The 16,473-nt window shown below is 37.2% G+C and overlaps 2 protein-coding genes across 3 annotated transcripts; one reads left to right on the top strand and one right to left on the bottom strand.

Moving 5' to 3' along the window:
• The first annotated feature begins 5,451 nt into the window (after window positions 1-5,451).
• On the top strand, window positions 5,452-6,285 carry LOC124297989 (uncharacterized). Its single transcript, XM_046749488.1, has 3 exons — window positions 5,452-5,593; window positions 5,907-5,996; window positions 6,154-6,285. Exons 1-3 carry the CDS (start codon window positions 5,495-5,497, stop codon window positions 6,175-6,177), a joined length of 213 nt encoding a protein of 70 aa, XP_046605444.1. The 5' UTR covers window positions 5,452-5,494; the 3' UTR covers window positions 6,178-6,285.
• Window positions 5,471-13,013, bottom strand: LOC124297988 (28S ribosomal protein S28, mitochondrial). 2 transcript variants are annotated; one of them, XM_046749487.1, is made up of 7 exons: window positions 12,431-13,013; window positions 11,549-11,627; window positions 11,252-11,419; window positions 10,996-11,158; window positions 8,489-10,886; window positions 8,270-8,391; window positions 5,471-7,619 (listed from the first exon to the last, which is right to left on the bottom strand). In XM_046749487.1, the coding sequence occupies exons 5-7, from the start codon at window positions 8,762-8,764 to the stop codon at window positions 7,442-7,444; spliced, it is 576 nt and encodes a 191-aa protein (XP_046605443.1). In that variant the 5' UTR covers window positions 8,765-10,886; window positions 10,996-11,158; window positions 11,252-11,419; window positions 11,549-11,627; window positions 12,431-13,013; the 3' UTR covers window positions 5,471-7,441. The 2 variants fall into 2 exon arrangements, with proteins under 2 accessions (XP_046605443.1, XP_046605442.1); XM_046749486.1 differs by having other exon boundaries at window positions 11,252-11,403.
• Between the last annotated feature and the right edge of the window lie 3,460 nt (window positions 13,014-16,473).

Below are 16,473 nucleotides of genomic sequence, written 5' to 3'. Positions count from 1 at the left end.
TTTGTCTCGATGCTTCAACCTTTGTGCAACAACAGTTTTTTGCACAAATTTTCCCAAGTTTTTTTTTTTAAATTACAAGAAAATGGCTTCGTGATCCAATTTAAGAGGAACGTTCACGCCTGTGACGTTATTGGAAGTCAAACCGCAACTGCAAATATCTAAAGGATAACAGAAACATAATGCTCTTTACACGAGTTTTAACTACACTCAAAAATCTATAGGGTGTCTCTCATGTTTTACTCGTGAAATCAACAAGTATAATGTTGTACAATTGTGAAATGAAATAGCAATATTCCAAAAAGTAGAAAATTGGTGACGCCAGGGAAAAATTTTACACTTACATACGTATATGTATATATGTATATATTATATATAAAAAAGTTATACGTCCTTTTACCATCAAAATCGCTTTTTTGCCGAACGGTATTAGTAGTATCGACCTTTTTTATAGAAAATTTTATTACCTACAAAATGAAAACAAAACGACTCCGTAACTTGCGTAGTTTCCGAGATATCCCGATTAGAGTGTTTGCATGGCCCTCATCCTGTGTTAATCAAATGGGAAAAATTCAAACCGGATGCGTCACCTTTTAGGATTAAGCCACCGTGTTGCGGTTTCACGAGGCTTCGTTGAGGCTGAAAACTAACTTTTTCGAAGGTACGTAAGAGAAAAAAAAAAAATTAAAAAAAAAACCACCCTAAATATATATATACCTCGTATTTCCGTATACTTTTACCAAGAGTTTTACTGTATTTATACATGGTGTACCTATCGATCCTGCAATTTCTACCGATAAACTTGAAAATTTGTCCGGCGTGCTGGAAAGAGGGTATGTTGATACCTGAATATAATAATTCATAGTATACTATGGAATTTGCTGAGCTTGCATCTTGTATAATACGGTAATATGACTTCATGCTCTGGTTCCGTAGTGGAAGTCCTTACGACCTTGAATCTCCTTATGGGAAGTGGCCTTAACCGCTGGTGCAGAGAATATGTGTTGTTTGAGTAAAGTTGTTAGACGTAGCTAAACATGTTCCACATATCGCAAGCAATATTAACTGTTTGCTAACACCTGCCAGTCACAAATACGTCGATTGTCAGTAATTCTCTGTAGAATTCACTGTTATACACGCGAAGGCTCCCAGTGTGTTGGCACACACAACGGAGGGACGAGATAAGCTCGAAGTCATTGCATACAGGCTTCCGTGTTTTCCCGTCAAGAACATATACGCAAGATAAAACGTGGAAGAAAAAAGGGGTCGGCGGTAAGCTTACACGAATATACATTATAAGTATAATGTAGGCGTGTCAGGCAATTCGCGTACACTTTTTTCTCACTTTACTTTACTCACAAATTTAGATGTCAGATTTTTTCATAGCAGCAAATTATTCACAAGTTAATTTTAATGTCGACATATTTTTCTCTCATAAGTTGAACTGAAACGACTTCTTAGCACGCGTGTTACGTTTCTATATATATGTATGTATATATAATAAGGCGCGCCTACACGTGAATTGCGAGATTCAAGATCAATACCGCGTGAAAAAATATTGAGACCGCATTTCTTGATAACAATTATGAAAGTTTTTCTGTAAATGTAACGTCCTAGCAGTAAACAGGAATAATTTAGATGTAGAATTTTTTTTAATTTACGACCGCTAACTTATATTTGAAACAAACGCAGTTCTGCAGATCAAACTATACACCGGGCGAGAATCGTACGATTGTATCAACCTGGGAATAATAAGAAACAAAATTTTGGAAGCTAATATTGAAGAAGTACATACCAGAATTCAAACTTTACTTACCCCGGATTTTGCGATCGTTATAAAAATTAAATTTCGCCCTAAATGCGAATAAGGGCTCGATTCATCCAATTATTCGCAATTCATTCGGTATTAGTTGTAACAGACAACGACGAGGATCCGTGAATTCTTTTACGCTAACTTCTACATTTACTTTAATGTATTTTCGGTTTATTATACCTCGCTGCAGCTCGTTAGCGTAATTACAGGTATATCGAGTAACGAGTTCCGTAGTTGCGTGCAGAAGGTCTGCAGGACTCCACACTAATCACGATATATGTACAGTTTGTTGTGATGCGATTACGATAGGCATGTATACAATATAGCATACCTTGAACCAGCATGTGATTGGTAAATTACTCGGGAAAGTTGAGTATATATTGTACCATACCTGCGTGGGGAATATAATCTACCTATCGCAGAATGAAGAACTTCGTTGTGGCGATAAAAATATTTTGAATAATAGTACTCGATAAATCGGTGAGTCGATGATTCATTTCAATTCAAAATTTTTATATTTCTTTCGTTCGATGTAAAATTTACAGCTTATGGATGGTTTATACCTAATCGAGACGCAATTTACTCGTTAACGTTTTTCCATGATATTTCAATACTGATTTTGAAACTATATGTAACATAACTTCTACGTTCTACATCTGCGCATACAATACGTGCATACATCGTAGTATGTTCTTGGATATTACATTATGACATGTTTCTAGGTATAAATATTGATACGAATGACATGTGGTAAACGGTAATGAGAAAGAGATTTTTTTTTCTAAGTACGATTGTTTTTATCACAGTTTGTTATACCGAATACTGTCTACTGAGCTGCAACAATAGTGTTTTTCGATACTAGTGCGCGAAGGTGGCAATGCCCGCACAAGCGTGAAGGCGCATCACGAGCCCGGAGACGAGTTGAAGGCGAGTCGAAGACGAACCGAACACCGCTGGCAATGTGCGAAGGTTTATCTTATACCGCCGGCAATGTGCGAAGGTTTTTTTCTCACACCGCTAGCAATGCGGGAAAGTTTTTCCCGCACATGTGTATAAAAGACTACTTTCAGTGCTTGTAAATGGTGCATAAAAATGGACTTTCCACGCAGGTGTTGCAAAAAATATTTTTTGTGTGTGTTCATTATTCTGGACGCAATATCACAGCGTGTCATTGAGGATGTTGTCGCAGTGCTTCATGACGTTAGCTACGGAAGTTGCTTCTGATCCTTCTGGCAATGGGCGTAAAGTATAACTATTACGCATGTTCGTTACAAAAAATTTAATACGTATGAAAGTTGAAATAGCAGATGAAGTAATTTTGAATAACGATGGTCAGGAACTTGCCGTGCAGATATGAGAAATCACTTCAATGGACTACAAAGTCGTTTTTCCCTCAGGTAATTAACGTTCAAGGTGAGACGCGTTCAAGGCTGCAATTCTCGAATGTTGCAACGATGCACCGAAAAATAAATTCTGATGCGTCAATGATTGCTTCGTGCTCAAGTTATACAGTATACCTTATCTTTGAAATCCCTATTTCTGACTAAAAGAATTGTTAGTCGTAAACTTACAAGTTCAATTCAGATTCTCGAGTATCTGTTTGATATATGGTTGTATTTAACAAATTTAACAGTACACGAAATGTGTAAAATAAACATTCGAACATAGTAAAGAGTACGAACTTCCATCTGGTTTTAAATTCACAAGTAGGTACATTATGTGGCATGGAGCTTGTTCAGTAAACTATTTCGTCACGGTTTGATCGTAGAGGAAGCTACGTCAGCGGTTGAATGCTCCAGAGTTGAAAGTTGATACTACATACAGAGCTCGGAGTAGGCACAAGGACATTTTTTTTATGCGGGTTAGTTAGTCACTGATATTTTGTATGTGTATCCGAAGTCTCGAGTTTGTCGGAAGTCGATACGGACGGTTGCCTGGCTCTTCTCGCAGGCGGTAGGTTTCCTCTTTGCGAACCTCTAACTTTGTCGGAGAATCGACTATACATACATGGTATAGTAGCGTACAACATTAGTTGATACCCTTCAACGGCGGTCGGGTTGGACTGCTTTTTGCAGACGTTAACAAGTCACGAATCTTGTGCTACAAAACTCGTTTTCGCTGGAAATTATCTGTAGATTTTCCATGATATTTTCTAGAAATAAGAGTAAGTTTCGTCAAGGCCAAGTTCAACGAATCTTTTGCTGTATAACGTTTCCCTAGTTTTCTCATTTCATAATTCCTTATTCCTTGTTCGAAACCATTGAAGATATCAGTCAAAACATGACAATTATTTCCCGTATCAAACATTGTATATTTGGACAAATGGTATGACCAGATTTTTTTTTAAGACGTACTACCCTTTTCTATCGATCCCCGTAATTTGTCATTAAAAAGTTTATGATAAACCATCTTCGTGGTCAACAAAATCTCCGACAGAATACATCAACACAGACCAACAAGAATCAAGATTAATAATGCAGCCAGGGATGGTCAGAGGATCGTAGGATGAAGTTTAGAGGAGCCGGACGCTATACGTGGAGAATTATTTAGGCGTGGCTTCATCAATTAGTTCCGACAAAGTGGACCGAGTGGAAAGTGAAACATTATTCAAAGTTTATATATAGACGAATATGAGTTCCCGTGTACGTAAAATGGCGAATACGATAATGGCGAGCCGTTGCAGAAGAGAAATTGCAAACTTATAGCAACCGGTCAGCACTCAAACTGCAACCGCAGTATTCTTGGAAGTCTTAAAACAGCTACGATTGCACTTAGGCAGGTGATGTATGTACTTTAAACTGCGTACTCAGATGAATATCACGCATATATATGTATATATTATATGGTTATTACTTGATATATATATATATATATATATATATATATATATATATATATATATATATATATATATATATAATTTATCTTACAATCAATCTCACTCGCATAAAGTCAAGAAGACAATGAATCAAGAACTCACGAATCGTCTACAGCCTTATGCAGGAATCTCTTTTGTTAAGTTTTTTTTTTTTTTTTTTTAAACAGTAGTTCTTTCTCGCGAGAAAAATAATGGCGGAAATACCAGTCTTTAATCTTGTTGCATCTTACCGAATCTACCTCGTCGAATTTTCTTCTGCAAAGTTTTTTCACCGTATCGGTATACATAATTTTAGATATAATTGAAATTTTCAATGGTTGCTCATCTTTATTGGGCTAAGTTTCTGAAATCTCAGCTCTTCGGTATTCAGGACCTTCGATAAACCTTCAATCAAAAACGAGCTGTTTATCTTAAATTACATAATCCTGATACTTGGTCTATAAATATATTAATATATGGAAAGCCATAATTTGGATTGTGTCGTTTTTTCAACATCAAAAACGGTCAAACCGAATAAACAGTATTTACCAAAAAGGAATAGAAAAAAAGAAATTGTAGATTTAATTTGGTAAAAGATGAAATTCATTCGATCTAAGAAAAAGCGCTGCTATCTGTATTAAGCTACATGGAAACGATATTAGTGACTACTGAATCGGAGCGCGATGAAAAGACGGCTTGACTTCAGCTGATTGCATAACTCTGTACATGGTTGTTAGAGGTCGCCGGCGACGGTTATCTTCGTACTGAAAAATAGTTCAGTACGATTAATTTTTCTTTCGCAATTATTCGAATAAGTTGAAAATAAAATGTGGTATGAAATTTTACCATCATATGCCATCATGACCGTTGCCATGGCGATTCCTGGATACGCAATGTACTTCATGAACAAAGCCGTTCTCGGAAACGTAAGACACAGTTTTGCTTTACATAACCTTCATGTATCAGTCCCCATTTCACTGTCACAAGCTGGAAGATTCGATACCATACATTTGCGATAAAAGATAATTAAAGAACAGCGATTGATTTTGTGAGGAGAATCACTCGGTCAAGTCAATGGTCTCGGGGTACCGAATCAATTGAACGCAAACTGTCGTTGACGATGAAAAAACGTTAATTCCACTTTCAGCTAGTGCAAAAAAGCTGGATTCGGTTTACTCTGCTAGTTTGATTTCTTACAATGTGAACTAGTTTTCGTCTCACTCTCATTTGTGATTACAGCCGTACAAAAGAGAAATGCGCTATCGATGGGACCGCCACTTGTACATGAGGGACGGTCGGCTGACGGATGGTCGGCCTTACGAAGCACCTGTAAGTTGATGAATTTATTCATTTTTTCATTAACCATCAGTTCTGAATCATATAATTAAATACAATTTGCCTCAATTTTCTCTCAACTTGTTCTTTCTGCTAATCATTTAGACTATGTGACTGTGAATGCCAGTAATTCTTGATATCTTTCTTACAGGGACTTGAAGCTATTCCTGATTAATCGAAAGCTGCTAATGTGCTCACTCAATGATGTAGAGATTGAATATGGAAACAGCTGTACCATATATGTACCAATAATTTATAACAATAAAATTCCTGTTACAATCTAGATGAACAGCAGTTTGAGTGACGGCTCTCTCCTTTCAAACACATTTTCACTTTTCGCATCAACTGAAATCTGTAATTACTATTATTATTTAAAGAAAAGTAATAGTGAAAATAAGGGCCAAAGGATTACAAAAAATGTGTAGCTGAAACTTGAAGGTAAAGAATCCCCGAGTTCATTCAGGCTTTGACCAAGTTTGTTCTTTGCTGTATAATTTGAATAAAAATGACCAAGAACCATGAATGCCTATTGTGACTGTTTTGTGAGCTTTTGAAAAGTTAAACACGAACTTCGAACTAGATGCAACTATGTACATTCTTTATTAAAACCACTGTAACTAGGTGACACAATTTTTCATGAAATTCAGCTCTAATCAATTCACAACAGTTTTCTACAAATGGTGTCATCATTTATGAGAAACACTTGCTGGCGTTTATGTTATTCAGAGAATAACAGAGACTCATTGTATTTGCGTGAATTGATTTTGTTCTCAACAATTGAAACCGAATTCATTGATCATTTTATGCGAAATCTAATATAAAACTTATTATCTTTTCTTCCTCCAACAAAATTGACGAGCAGAATGGGGCAGGGTTGAAATTCCGAATTTGAAAGATACTGAAAGTACAACTCGGACAAGTCAAAGTTGTGAAAGTGCGAAAATGAGAAAATTTAAAAATCTAAAATATGGAAATTCCGAATGATGAAAGATTCTCAGTTCTGTGAGTTTCTGGCTTGGTGGAATTTCATTACGTTGATCTTTCGTTTTGTTATTTTGGTTTTTCTGATTTTTTATACCCACTCGTTGAGTAAACTACGCTGCAATAATATATTTTACTTCTCGGAATTTTGCTCCATTGGAACTTTACTCTATCATAACTTGAATTATTTTTGAGTCGATGGGTTTCCGACCCTTCGAAACTTTATTGTTATATAAAAGTTTTATTTCTTTACTTCAAGTTTCACCACCAAATAATTCGGAATTAGATGCTTTCGGAACTATTGAAATTCAGAACCTTAACCCTGCCCCAGCAGAGTAATGAGTATTTACAAAGGTAGTAATCATTCACTGTAATCTGCAGAGGTGATCGAGTGTTATTTTGTTTCATTTTCCAAGGATAAGAAATACTTAATTTTTCTGGAAACTGTATTACAACCATTATTGCGCTTCTATTGTGGGTCTATTTTCATGCGTCTGTTCCGCAGAGTATGACATTAAACCCAGAAGCGTACAGTCTGCTTCCAAAATTGTGAGATCTTTAGTGGCGCCTAAAAACCGAGTTGATAATTCAAGGTCCTTTATTCTCAGGCGTACTCTAGCTCCTTCGACATAATTTCTGAAACAAAATCACAGACTTCACGATACCTGTAAGCAGTTGGAAGTACATAAATCAATTTAAATTTTGCTATTCCTGATGATATTCGTGCAACAAATTATGCAATAAATTAACTATTACTTTTTTAAGCAACTTAAGAATATTAATTCTAAATTGCCACATTATCTCAGAACGTCTTTACTATCTTCAACATTCTCTGAATTTGTCTTAAGACGGTCTAAAATTAGAAGAAGTTATCTATTTCAGAGACATTCTGTAATAAAGTGAGCGGTAAGTTTATTTTTACAAAGAATATTGCATAATAATAGTTCTTTATGCAGCTGAAGTTAGCAGCCAAATACATCAAACTTTTTGGAAATAGAAAAATGTAGTTCAGTTTTATCCTCATAATTCTATAAAAGAATAGGGGGTTCAAGGGGCTAGCATTTTGCGTAGCCAGGAACTGTTTGTAAGCTGATCAAATATGAGTATTAGGTAGTTAAAGTAAAACATTGTGCTTTTTTTCCAATGTCGAATTAGGTATCCAAAGTTCTGAATTTCTGAAGTAATCCCAAGCTCAGATAGTTCAAAGTTATTGTAAGTACAATTGGGAGCATAAAAAATTCATAATTCAATTTATAGCGGAATACTGGAATGGGCTAAGCACTTACTCTCCGTTTCTCGAGGGCCGTGGACAGACGCAGTGAAATTTCCATCCAAAATCAATATACAGATCATCTTTGACGATATGGAATATTTGACCAATTACTACTTTTCCCTGTGGATCACCAAGCTGCAAGAAAATGTCTATAAGTTAATTTAGGTGAGCGAAAAGAAGCACGAGTTCAGATTGAGGTTAAGAATAGCACGTATCGTTGAAGCAGTCTTACATCGATGAATTTTGAGTGACGGAGCAACGTAGCGAAGGATTTTGGAGCATTGACGACCTCGGGCGCCGGGGCTGTGTATTTTTCGAAAGCTTGAGCAAATCCACTCAGTTTCGGCTTCTCGACGTTTGAATCCGTTGCCTCGGACACGGGCGTTTCTGTCGTGGGTTTATCACTGCTCAAACATCTCAAAGATGTAGATCCTGGTTTAACAATTCTTGCAGCACCACTGAACGAGCTTGCCGTAATGCGACAAGTTTTCAGCGCAAAACAATGCATTTCGGCGAATTAAGTGCGGTTAACGATGTTAGGTTATGCTTCAGAAAACAAACTCCAAAAAGCGTCTGCTCTCTGTCACCTGGCGGCGTTCGATGCCACTAATTTCACGTGATGGACAGACAGATAGATAGTCGCTGTATTGTCAAAACTGGATTCCTCGAAATAGTTTCAATTTCTACCGTAAGATGGCGCATGAAAATTGATACATGCAAGATACATGCTGGTATCTACACATATTCGCTCAACATTGTTTATCTGACGCTGATCTAGACGTCAATGAAAAATATATCTGAGAGCACGGAGAGCACTAAACAGATTGTACAAAATACAGGGTGTCTCATTTTAACTTAGATAGCTGAATAACAAAAAATTGCAAGCCAATCAAAAAATGTTTCAAATAAAAGTTATTGGGTGTCGAGAGGCTGACCCATGCCAATAGGGGTTTTCATTTGAAAAACACAAATTGACTTTCAAATAACCTTAAAAATGAAGGTCAATGCCAGAATAAAGGTCATAGTTGGGTCAACCCCTCGATACCCAACAAATTTTATTTTGAACCTTTTTCGATTGGCTGCAATTTTTTCACTTATTCAGCTGTTTAAGTTGAAATCGGACGCTCCGTATGTATGTCCACGGAATTCATAAACAGGTAGTTATCATGTGGTAAAAACGTGATTTTGGAAGTTAAGAAACGTGTCTTCCATACGTGAACACCTGTAATGATAAATATAGAAATTCCCATTTATTGTAAGATATTACGAATAGTGATCCATAATGTTCAAAAAATTTCGTAGTCTGCACCGTACTTCATCGTTCTTGATATTAAAAAGAAGCATTATAATAAATACAATTTAAATAGCGTTACTTAATACAGTCAATTCTCGATCATTTCTGCTCTTTACATCAGACTCGTGGTGTAACAGTAGTAAAAAATAGTCCAGAGCCCAGAATATGATCAATTAAAAAAAAATGTAAACATCCGACTAGTTGGGTGTTTATTGAAGATCGAAGAAGATAACTAATTCATAAGAATATGAAAAATTACGACGACAAAGTGTAGTTAAACTATCGAGGCTCTACTGAACTGCTAGCTTCTTTAATTTTAATCGAGATTTCGAACAATCCATGTGACTAGTTTTAACGTATACATATTATGATTTATTTTCCTACACACTAATCAATCGTTCAGTTAATCTGAGCGGAAATACTGATAAATAGAGTAGATTTACCACACAAGCTGAGTAAATTTGGAAATGATTTTCATACTTATCATATTAAAGGTAATCACATTCAAAGCTGACGTAAGAACATTTCGTAGAAACAGGCAACGCACAATACAACGCACTTATAGCTCAATGGCTAACGTATGTGATTGGGCAAATTTTTACGTATTACGTCACACATTCACAACAACGTATAATGTTACCGTGAATACGTTTAATCCTTTTAGCGTGTTTATTTGTAGACACGTATTGTTTGAAAAGAAATAACACTGCTCTTCGACCAAATGGTCTTAATGTTAGGTTGTTGTTCGTATTTACGAATTTTTTTTATCGACCACATGTCTTCCACCAGAGGTCACATTTCACGTAATAGTGAAATGTGAACATGGTTAATCATTGAAATTGTAACACAAGAGTCGTATTATTGTCGCACCAGTATTTCTGCAACACCAGCTACTACAGAATGACGTTGATGACATTAAACTTGACTCAACACCGCAGTTCTCTTAACTACTGCGAATCAAGCATCTTTTTTATACCCACGTAAAGTACACGCGTGCATATTGTTATCGATTGTTAATACGACAGTTTGTGCGGCATTTAAAGCTATCGTAATTGATATTGTTCAACTCTCACAATCAGTTGTAATCCTTGGTTTACTTCTGACGAAAAAGTTTCGCAAACGCTGCACCCTTATACATAGCTGTTTTGAAATCGCGCGTTTCATATGGTCTTGCCAAAGGAAAAGCGTGAATATGAACACGCTTTGCACCATTCCTAATGTGGTAAAAGAGTGAATCAACGCTGGTGTCGGCCAAATTATACAAACGGCCCAGACCACTGTGAAACCTCCCATATGACCTGTCATTATTGTCAACAATTTCACGTACGTTCTACACCTGAAACGAAACAATCGATACTGGCTTTATCTCGCCAAACTGGTGTAGGATGGAAAGAATTGATGACATTTCAAACTTCTGCGAAATAAATTTCAATTTTCCAACATACCATTGGTTAGTGGTTTCGTGATGTTTGTTCACGTCGATAGTCAGTAGCGCCGTGTCCTTCTTCTGTCGCTTTATCGTAATCACAGTGACGATGTACAACAACGTGTTGCACATATAAACGACGCTGCTGAAAGTCAAGCTGGTCCACCAGGTAAAAGTCAGGCCTGTGATCCGAGAAAAAAAGTTAGATGGTCGCGGGATAAATTTGAATTTATTCAAATCTCATAGACATTTGGTCGATCGTCATTCGTACTTACCAAATATTTCATTGTGGAAATACGGGACGTAGCGCATTACAGCTACGGAACTTAAAACAATAACAGCCGGTGTTCCCCAAGCGTAGATCATGCAAAGGACGAATTTTTTCTGGTTACGCTGATCTACATTTGAGTCGGCAGACTTCACGCTTCTGCAACAAGTGAAAACTTTTGAAATTCGATTATTATTTTCGACCATTGCGCTAGTCGAGAAATGAAAAAGGTTTGTCAAACCATATCGACGAAAGTTATGAACGATATTGCAACGCACTCCTCAAACATCTACGGATTACTTACCGAAACGTTCTCCAAATATTAACGCTCATCACGTTCAGCCAAAGGACGCTGGCGATGTCACAATATTGTACGACAATTTCTGAAACAAAAATCATGCTTATTCAACAATAAAGCTCCGCCGATTCTACCACCTGCTGATTGATCAGACCAGGGATGGGCAGTCTCTGAGTACATTTTGTACTTGAAATATCTTCAGTAATTACGAAGTACACGATACTTATCTACTTGATACCGACTAAACATCGAGTCCTGATGAACTTCGGACTTTGTGAAATACAAAATATTAAGTACAAATTCATTCCATACTTTTTGAAATAGAAAATACCAAGTGCAAATGTATTTCGTACTCAGTGAAATGAAAATTATCAAGTACTAATGTATTTTGTACTTTGTACAATAGGAATTACTAATTAAAGTTGTACTCTTAATGTAAAGACTTACATGCTAATTCAGTATTTTATGACGTTCTTAAATACCTGAAGAATATTTCGTATGAGAAAATGATTTCGTGTAAATTCAAAATAGTAAATGAATCGTTGCAACGTAAATTTTTGAGAAAGAATTTATTCATTTTCTGAAACATGTAAAGGTAAAAAAAAATTCGAAAAAAATTACAATAATAACGAAGAAGAAGTTTGAGTTTCTCCGGCAAAGATGGTAAATATCGGAGTTTGATTTGAAATTTTATATGATTAAATTCTGAAACTGCAGCGAGTGATTCACGAATGCTTGCAAGCCACGTTTATAAATACCACTAAGGAGCCTAGATCGTAAATTACATATCCATGTATCACGATTTGCATCCAAGGTTTCGTGACGAACACTTTAAAATTGACACTCAGAAGCGTCAATCAAATAAAGATGCGATAATAATCATTTTACCACTGAGGATATTCAGCTGGACATAGTCTCTTAACCCATTTGTAATCATTATTCCCAAGGCACCGAGGTAGAGTCCAACGTAGGCGGCGATATAGGAGCGAACTATCATTCCATGAAAAGTCCTCAGTTCAGGTACTATGGTGTAGCAAACGAATACTGCCAAAATTATGATAAATTGGATTGACCAACAAATGGTGTCCCAGTAGTTCATGCTGGCTTTAGGGTAACATACCACCGCCAAATATACGGAAGAATTCGGATTCCGTAAAAGGCAGTAATTGTCAAATCCGTGAGATTTACTTCCGTAAAAATCCGGCGTATAAATCGAACCGTTGGGAAAAGCGTAGAAATTTTCCAGCACATCCAGCGTCGCCCAGCCAAAACCGCAAGGATAATCAGGGACGATGTGAAAATCCTGCAGCGTCAGGTTCTTCTGCCCATCGTCGATGAGAGTTTTTATTTTAGGGAAGATGTAAACGGTATCATCCTCCACACAGCTTTGTTCGTACCAGGCCTTTTCCAGCGGACAACAAAGTTTCAAGCACGTTTTAAAGTCACACAGGCATCCGACTGTTATCCGATCCTCGGGACGCGTTGCGTTCGGCAAATTGATGTCGCCCGAGTCTTTCGCCAACCCCGTAGACATCGACTTCCGTCTGGACAAATTGACAATGGCGTTTGACGGACAGGATTCCCTGAACCCGTCGACTTCGGCTCTCCCCGACACAAAAGCCATCGCGTAAATCACCGCAAGAAACACTCGACCGCCGATCATTTACGCTGATGGCCGCTGTTCGATCGATATGAATTTTTATGGTTCTTCCGCAGTAGAGAGGTTTTGTGTGTATAATTCTTCAACGTTCGGTATCCGCATATATTATGCAAATATCACTGTCAACATACTCAGGATCGATGTCCATGTTGCATAGAAAATGTATTTACGATTTATAATTGTATTTTCTTCACAACGAGCCAGCTTAGACCTCGATTCTTGCTTCCGGTCTAACTCGCGCCATGATCCATCAACGTTGCTAATGATACTTCAGACAATGCAGAAGCTGCGGTGATTTCTTTTCTTATCGGTTTCCGCCATCCACGCAAGCTTTGCTGCCGCGGTGAGATGCTGAAACATGAAGATATTTTCATTCAAAGTTTTACGGAGACGGCCAAGAGGCATCTCAAATAATCTGAGATGAATTGAAGAGGAGAATTAAAAAATGGCAATTGCAGCCTTTTTCAAATTCACCTCTCGATTTTATCGTGCACGATCACCACAAGTGGTGCAAACTAGCTCAAAACGATTTTCTACCGCTTACGTAACTCTTTGCACACGTGTGTCATAGTGATCGATAGGAGGAATGCGTAAATAATTTTTTTTTAAATTCATAGGCGCGCGCATGTTAGTCCTCGGGCAAGGCAAGTCAATTACCAACTGAAGCTGTATCGACCTTTCTGACGAGAATACTAAGAGTAAGAAGTATATACGTATGAACGTTGGGACGATTTTGGATAATTTACGAATAAGCTTCGAGCATACGTATAGACTTACGCATTGCTCGGCGAAGCCGCTTATTAACGGACTGAATAAAACACCTGAATCAACGGTAACTTCGAGATGGAAGTAGCCGTGGAACGATCCTTGAAAATGTATGAACAAGGTATTTCGAATTATCCCAACTCTAAGATGTGACGCGCGTTACATTGGTAATGCAGGGTTTCTTAGGAAGACACGAAATTAGAATATTACTACTATTAAGACGGTGCTTGTAGCGAGGAACTCTGTGAAGAGAGTTCGATAGAAATAGACCGAAATAACGGTGAAGTTTTGCAGAATAGCAGAAGTTCGGAATGCTGCAAGAGCGATATATTTTCTCCTATCCCAGAGCAGCCAGCTTTCGACTTACCCCGGTTTTTGACAGCGCTGTAAAACGATTTAAGCTTCACCCGCAATTCTATCGTCGCTTGAATATGACACGATAACGTTACGGTTAGGCTACCAGCGGAAGACTGGTATGGTGGAATTACGTAGTCGAGTGACGAGCTCGATCTCAGTTTCGAACCATTCGAAAGTGGTATCCACTACTACCAGGGAATAACGCGTGACCTGACGAGAGAAGACGAAGCCGGTAAAAAGTGTGTTACAAATGCGTAGAACTTATGCCCAGCACTTAAATAGTGAATAAGTCAGTATTACTTACGTATCGAATAGTCCAGTGGTCTACAAGTAAGCGCGACTTACATCCGATACTTAAATACGATTGCAAGGGTTCTCCAATAGTGACGAAAATGTTATTCGAATCAAGCTCCATTACTCTAGCACTCCTGTGGTCCAATAATCTTTTATTTTCTTTTTTGAGAACAGGATCAACGTTACGAATTTGCATCAGACAATGGTCGTAAGTGATGCGAATTGGGGTGAAAGTTGAAACGATATTTTTTGAAAAACTATATCGAGTCGAGACTAGCCTTGGGAATTCGAAGATACACCTGATCTTCTACTCTGTAAAATTTCATTAAACATTCTGTTCGTATATGCTAAATTCTCGCCATCAGTTGCCGCATGTAGTCTGTGTACCATATATTATTCGGATAGCCTAGAAACCAAAACTGTTTTTAGCTTATGGGTTATTGAAGTATTCGTAGGAAAGAATACATCTACACTTCACAAACCAAGCGTGAAACCAACAACACCTCAAGCACGGGAAGGAAATCGTTATTATTTGGAGATAGTTGGCTACAGTCCAAACGAGGCGTTACAATAAATAACAATTCTATCAACACGTGGCAGCTATAAATACCTAGAACTCAGAATCCATATACATTATCGCGCGGTTAAGAAAATGTCATCCAAATGTGGAAAAATTTTACCAGTATAATAATAGGTGTCATTACGCACAAGCCTGCAAGATAAATTCGTCTTGCTGATTCACTCTTGGTCAGTTTGAATAATTCCTTTTCGATCTTCGAAGATTTTTTGATCCACAAAAATGCAATTTAAAATATAAAGATATAATTTAAAACCGACAGGACTTTCAGATACGATCTTTGAACCACGCAATGTATTATTAAGGATTTGACACCAACAAATTGTTTTGCATTAGGTATGTCTTGGTAACTTTAAACGAATGGAATTTTCCTCAGTAGGGGCAATATTTCAATAAACTGCATTATTTTTCTCAACAGAACCACACGCGTGATTCAGCATGTTCGATCAACGTATTTATCTCATAGTCAGCCTGAGAAACTTAAAGTGCTTTTAATACATTATGTGAAGATTTATTTACATCGTCCTCACAGCTGATACCTAACGCTAGTCATAGTTAAATGCAATATCCATTTATTTTGCAATTCTACAAGTTGTTACACGACATCGTATACGTAAGGTTTAACGATGTTGCTTTTTGAAAATATCAGGAGATCCTAAAATGTACGAATAGTATATTGCGTTAACGAGTCGCAAAGAATAAAATAATTGTTCGCGGATAGATTTCGTGATGGAAATTGAAGTAAATATTTTTTCAAATATCACTACGAAGATCAGTTTCAACGTGAAAGGACGAAAGATCGATAAAATCTGCTGGCGTGTTTCATTGCGAACGGAGATATGAGAAGTGACGAGAAATGAAGAAAAAATTAAATAAGTAAAAGTTATCCGGATCCATAATCGAGCATTGAACAAGAGAAGTTTCATTGTTACAGTTTACCCAAGCTTGCGAAATCGACCTTGAGAATCGCTACAAAATGAATTAGCAAACTAGATAAACATCACGTAGCAAAAGTCGGGGCAAAGAAAAACCAAGAATTTTCCCAGAACAAAGAACGGATTATTTTATAATACACAATCTATTTCTGGTCCGATGTAGCCTTAACATTCGAATCGAGGCGTGTAAAATATAACTCTGTTTAACGAACTGAGTTTACGAATTCGAAATGGTATAAAAAAGGATGGGATCCCCCGGTGCAATGAAACCTCAGGGCCGCCTGGGATACGTAGCCGGGTAATTTTTTTTTTTCCACCAATTTCTTCATGCCTCGGAAACAAG

This window comes from Neodiprion virginianus, chromosome 2, assembly GCF_021901495.1.
Source record: "Neodiprion virginianus isolate iyNeoVirg1 chromosome 2, iyNeoVirg1.1, whole genome shotgun sequence".
Classification (NCBI taxonomy): domain Eukaryota; kingdom Metazoa; phylum Arthropoda; class Insecta; order Hymenoptera; family Diprionidae; genus Neodiprion; species Neodiprion virginianus.
Note: the sequence above shows the minus strand (reverse complement) of the source record. Positions and strands in the feature narration are given on the sequence as shown.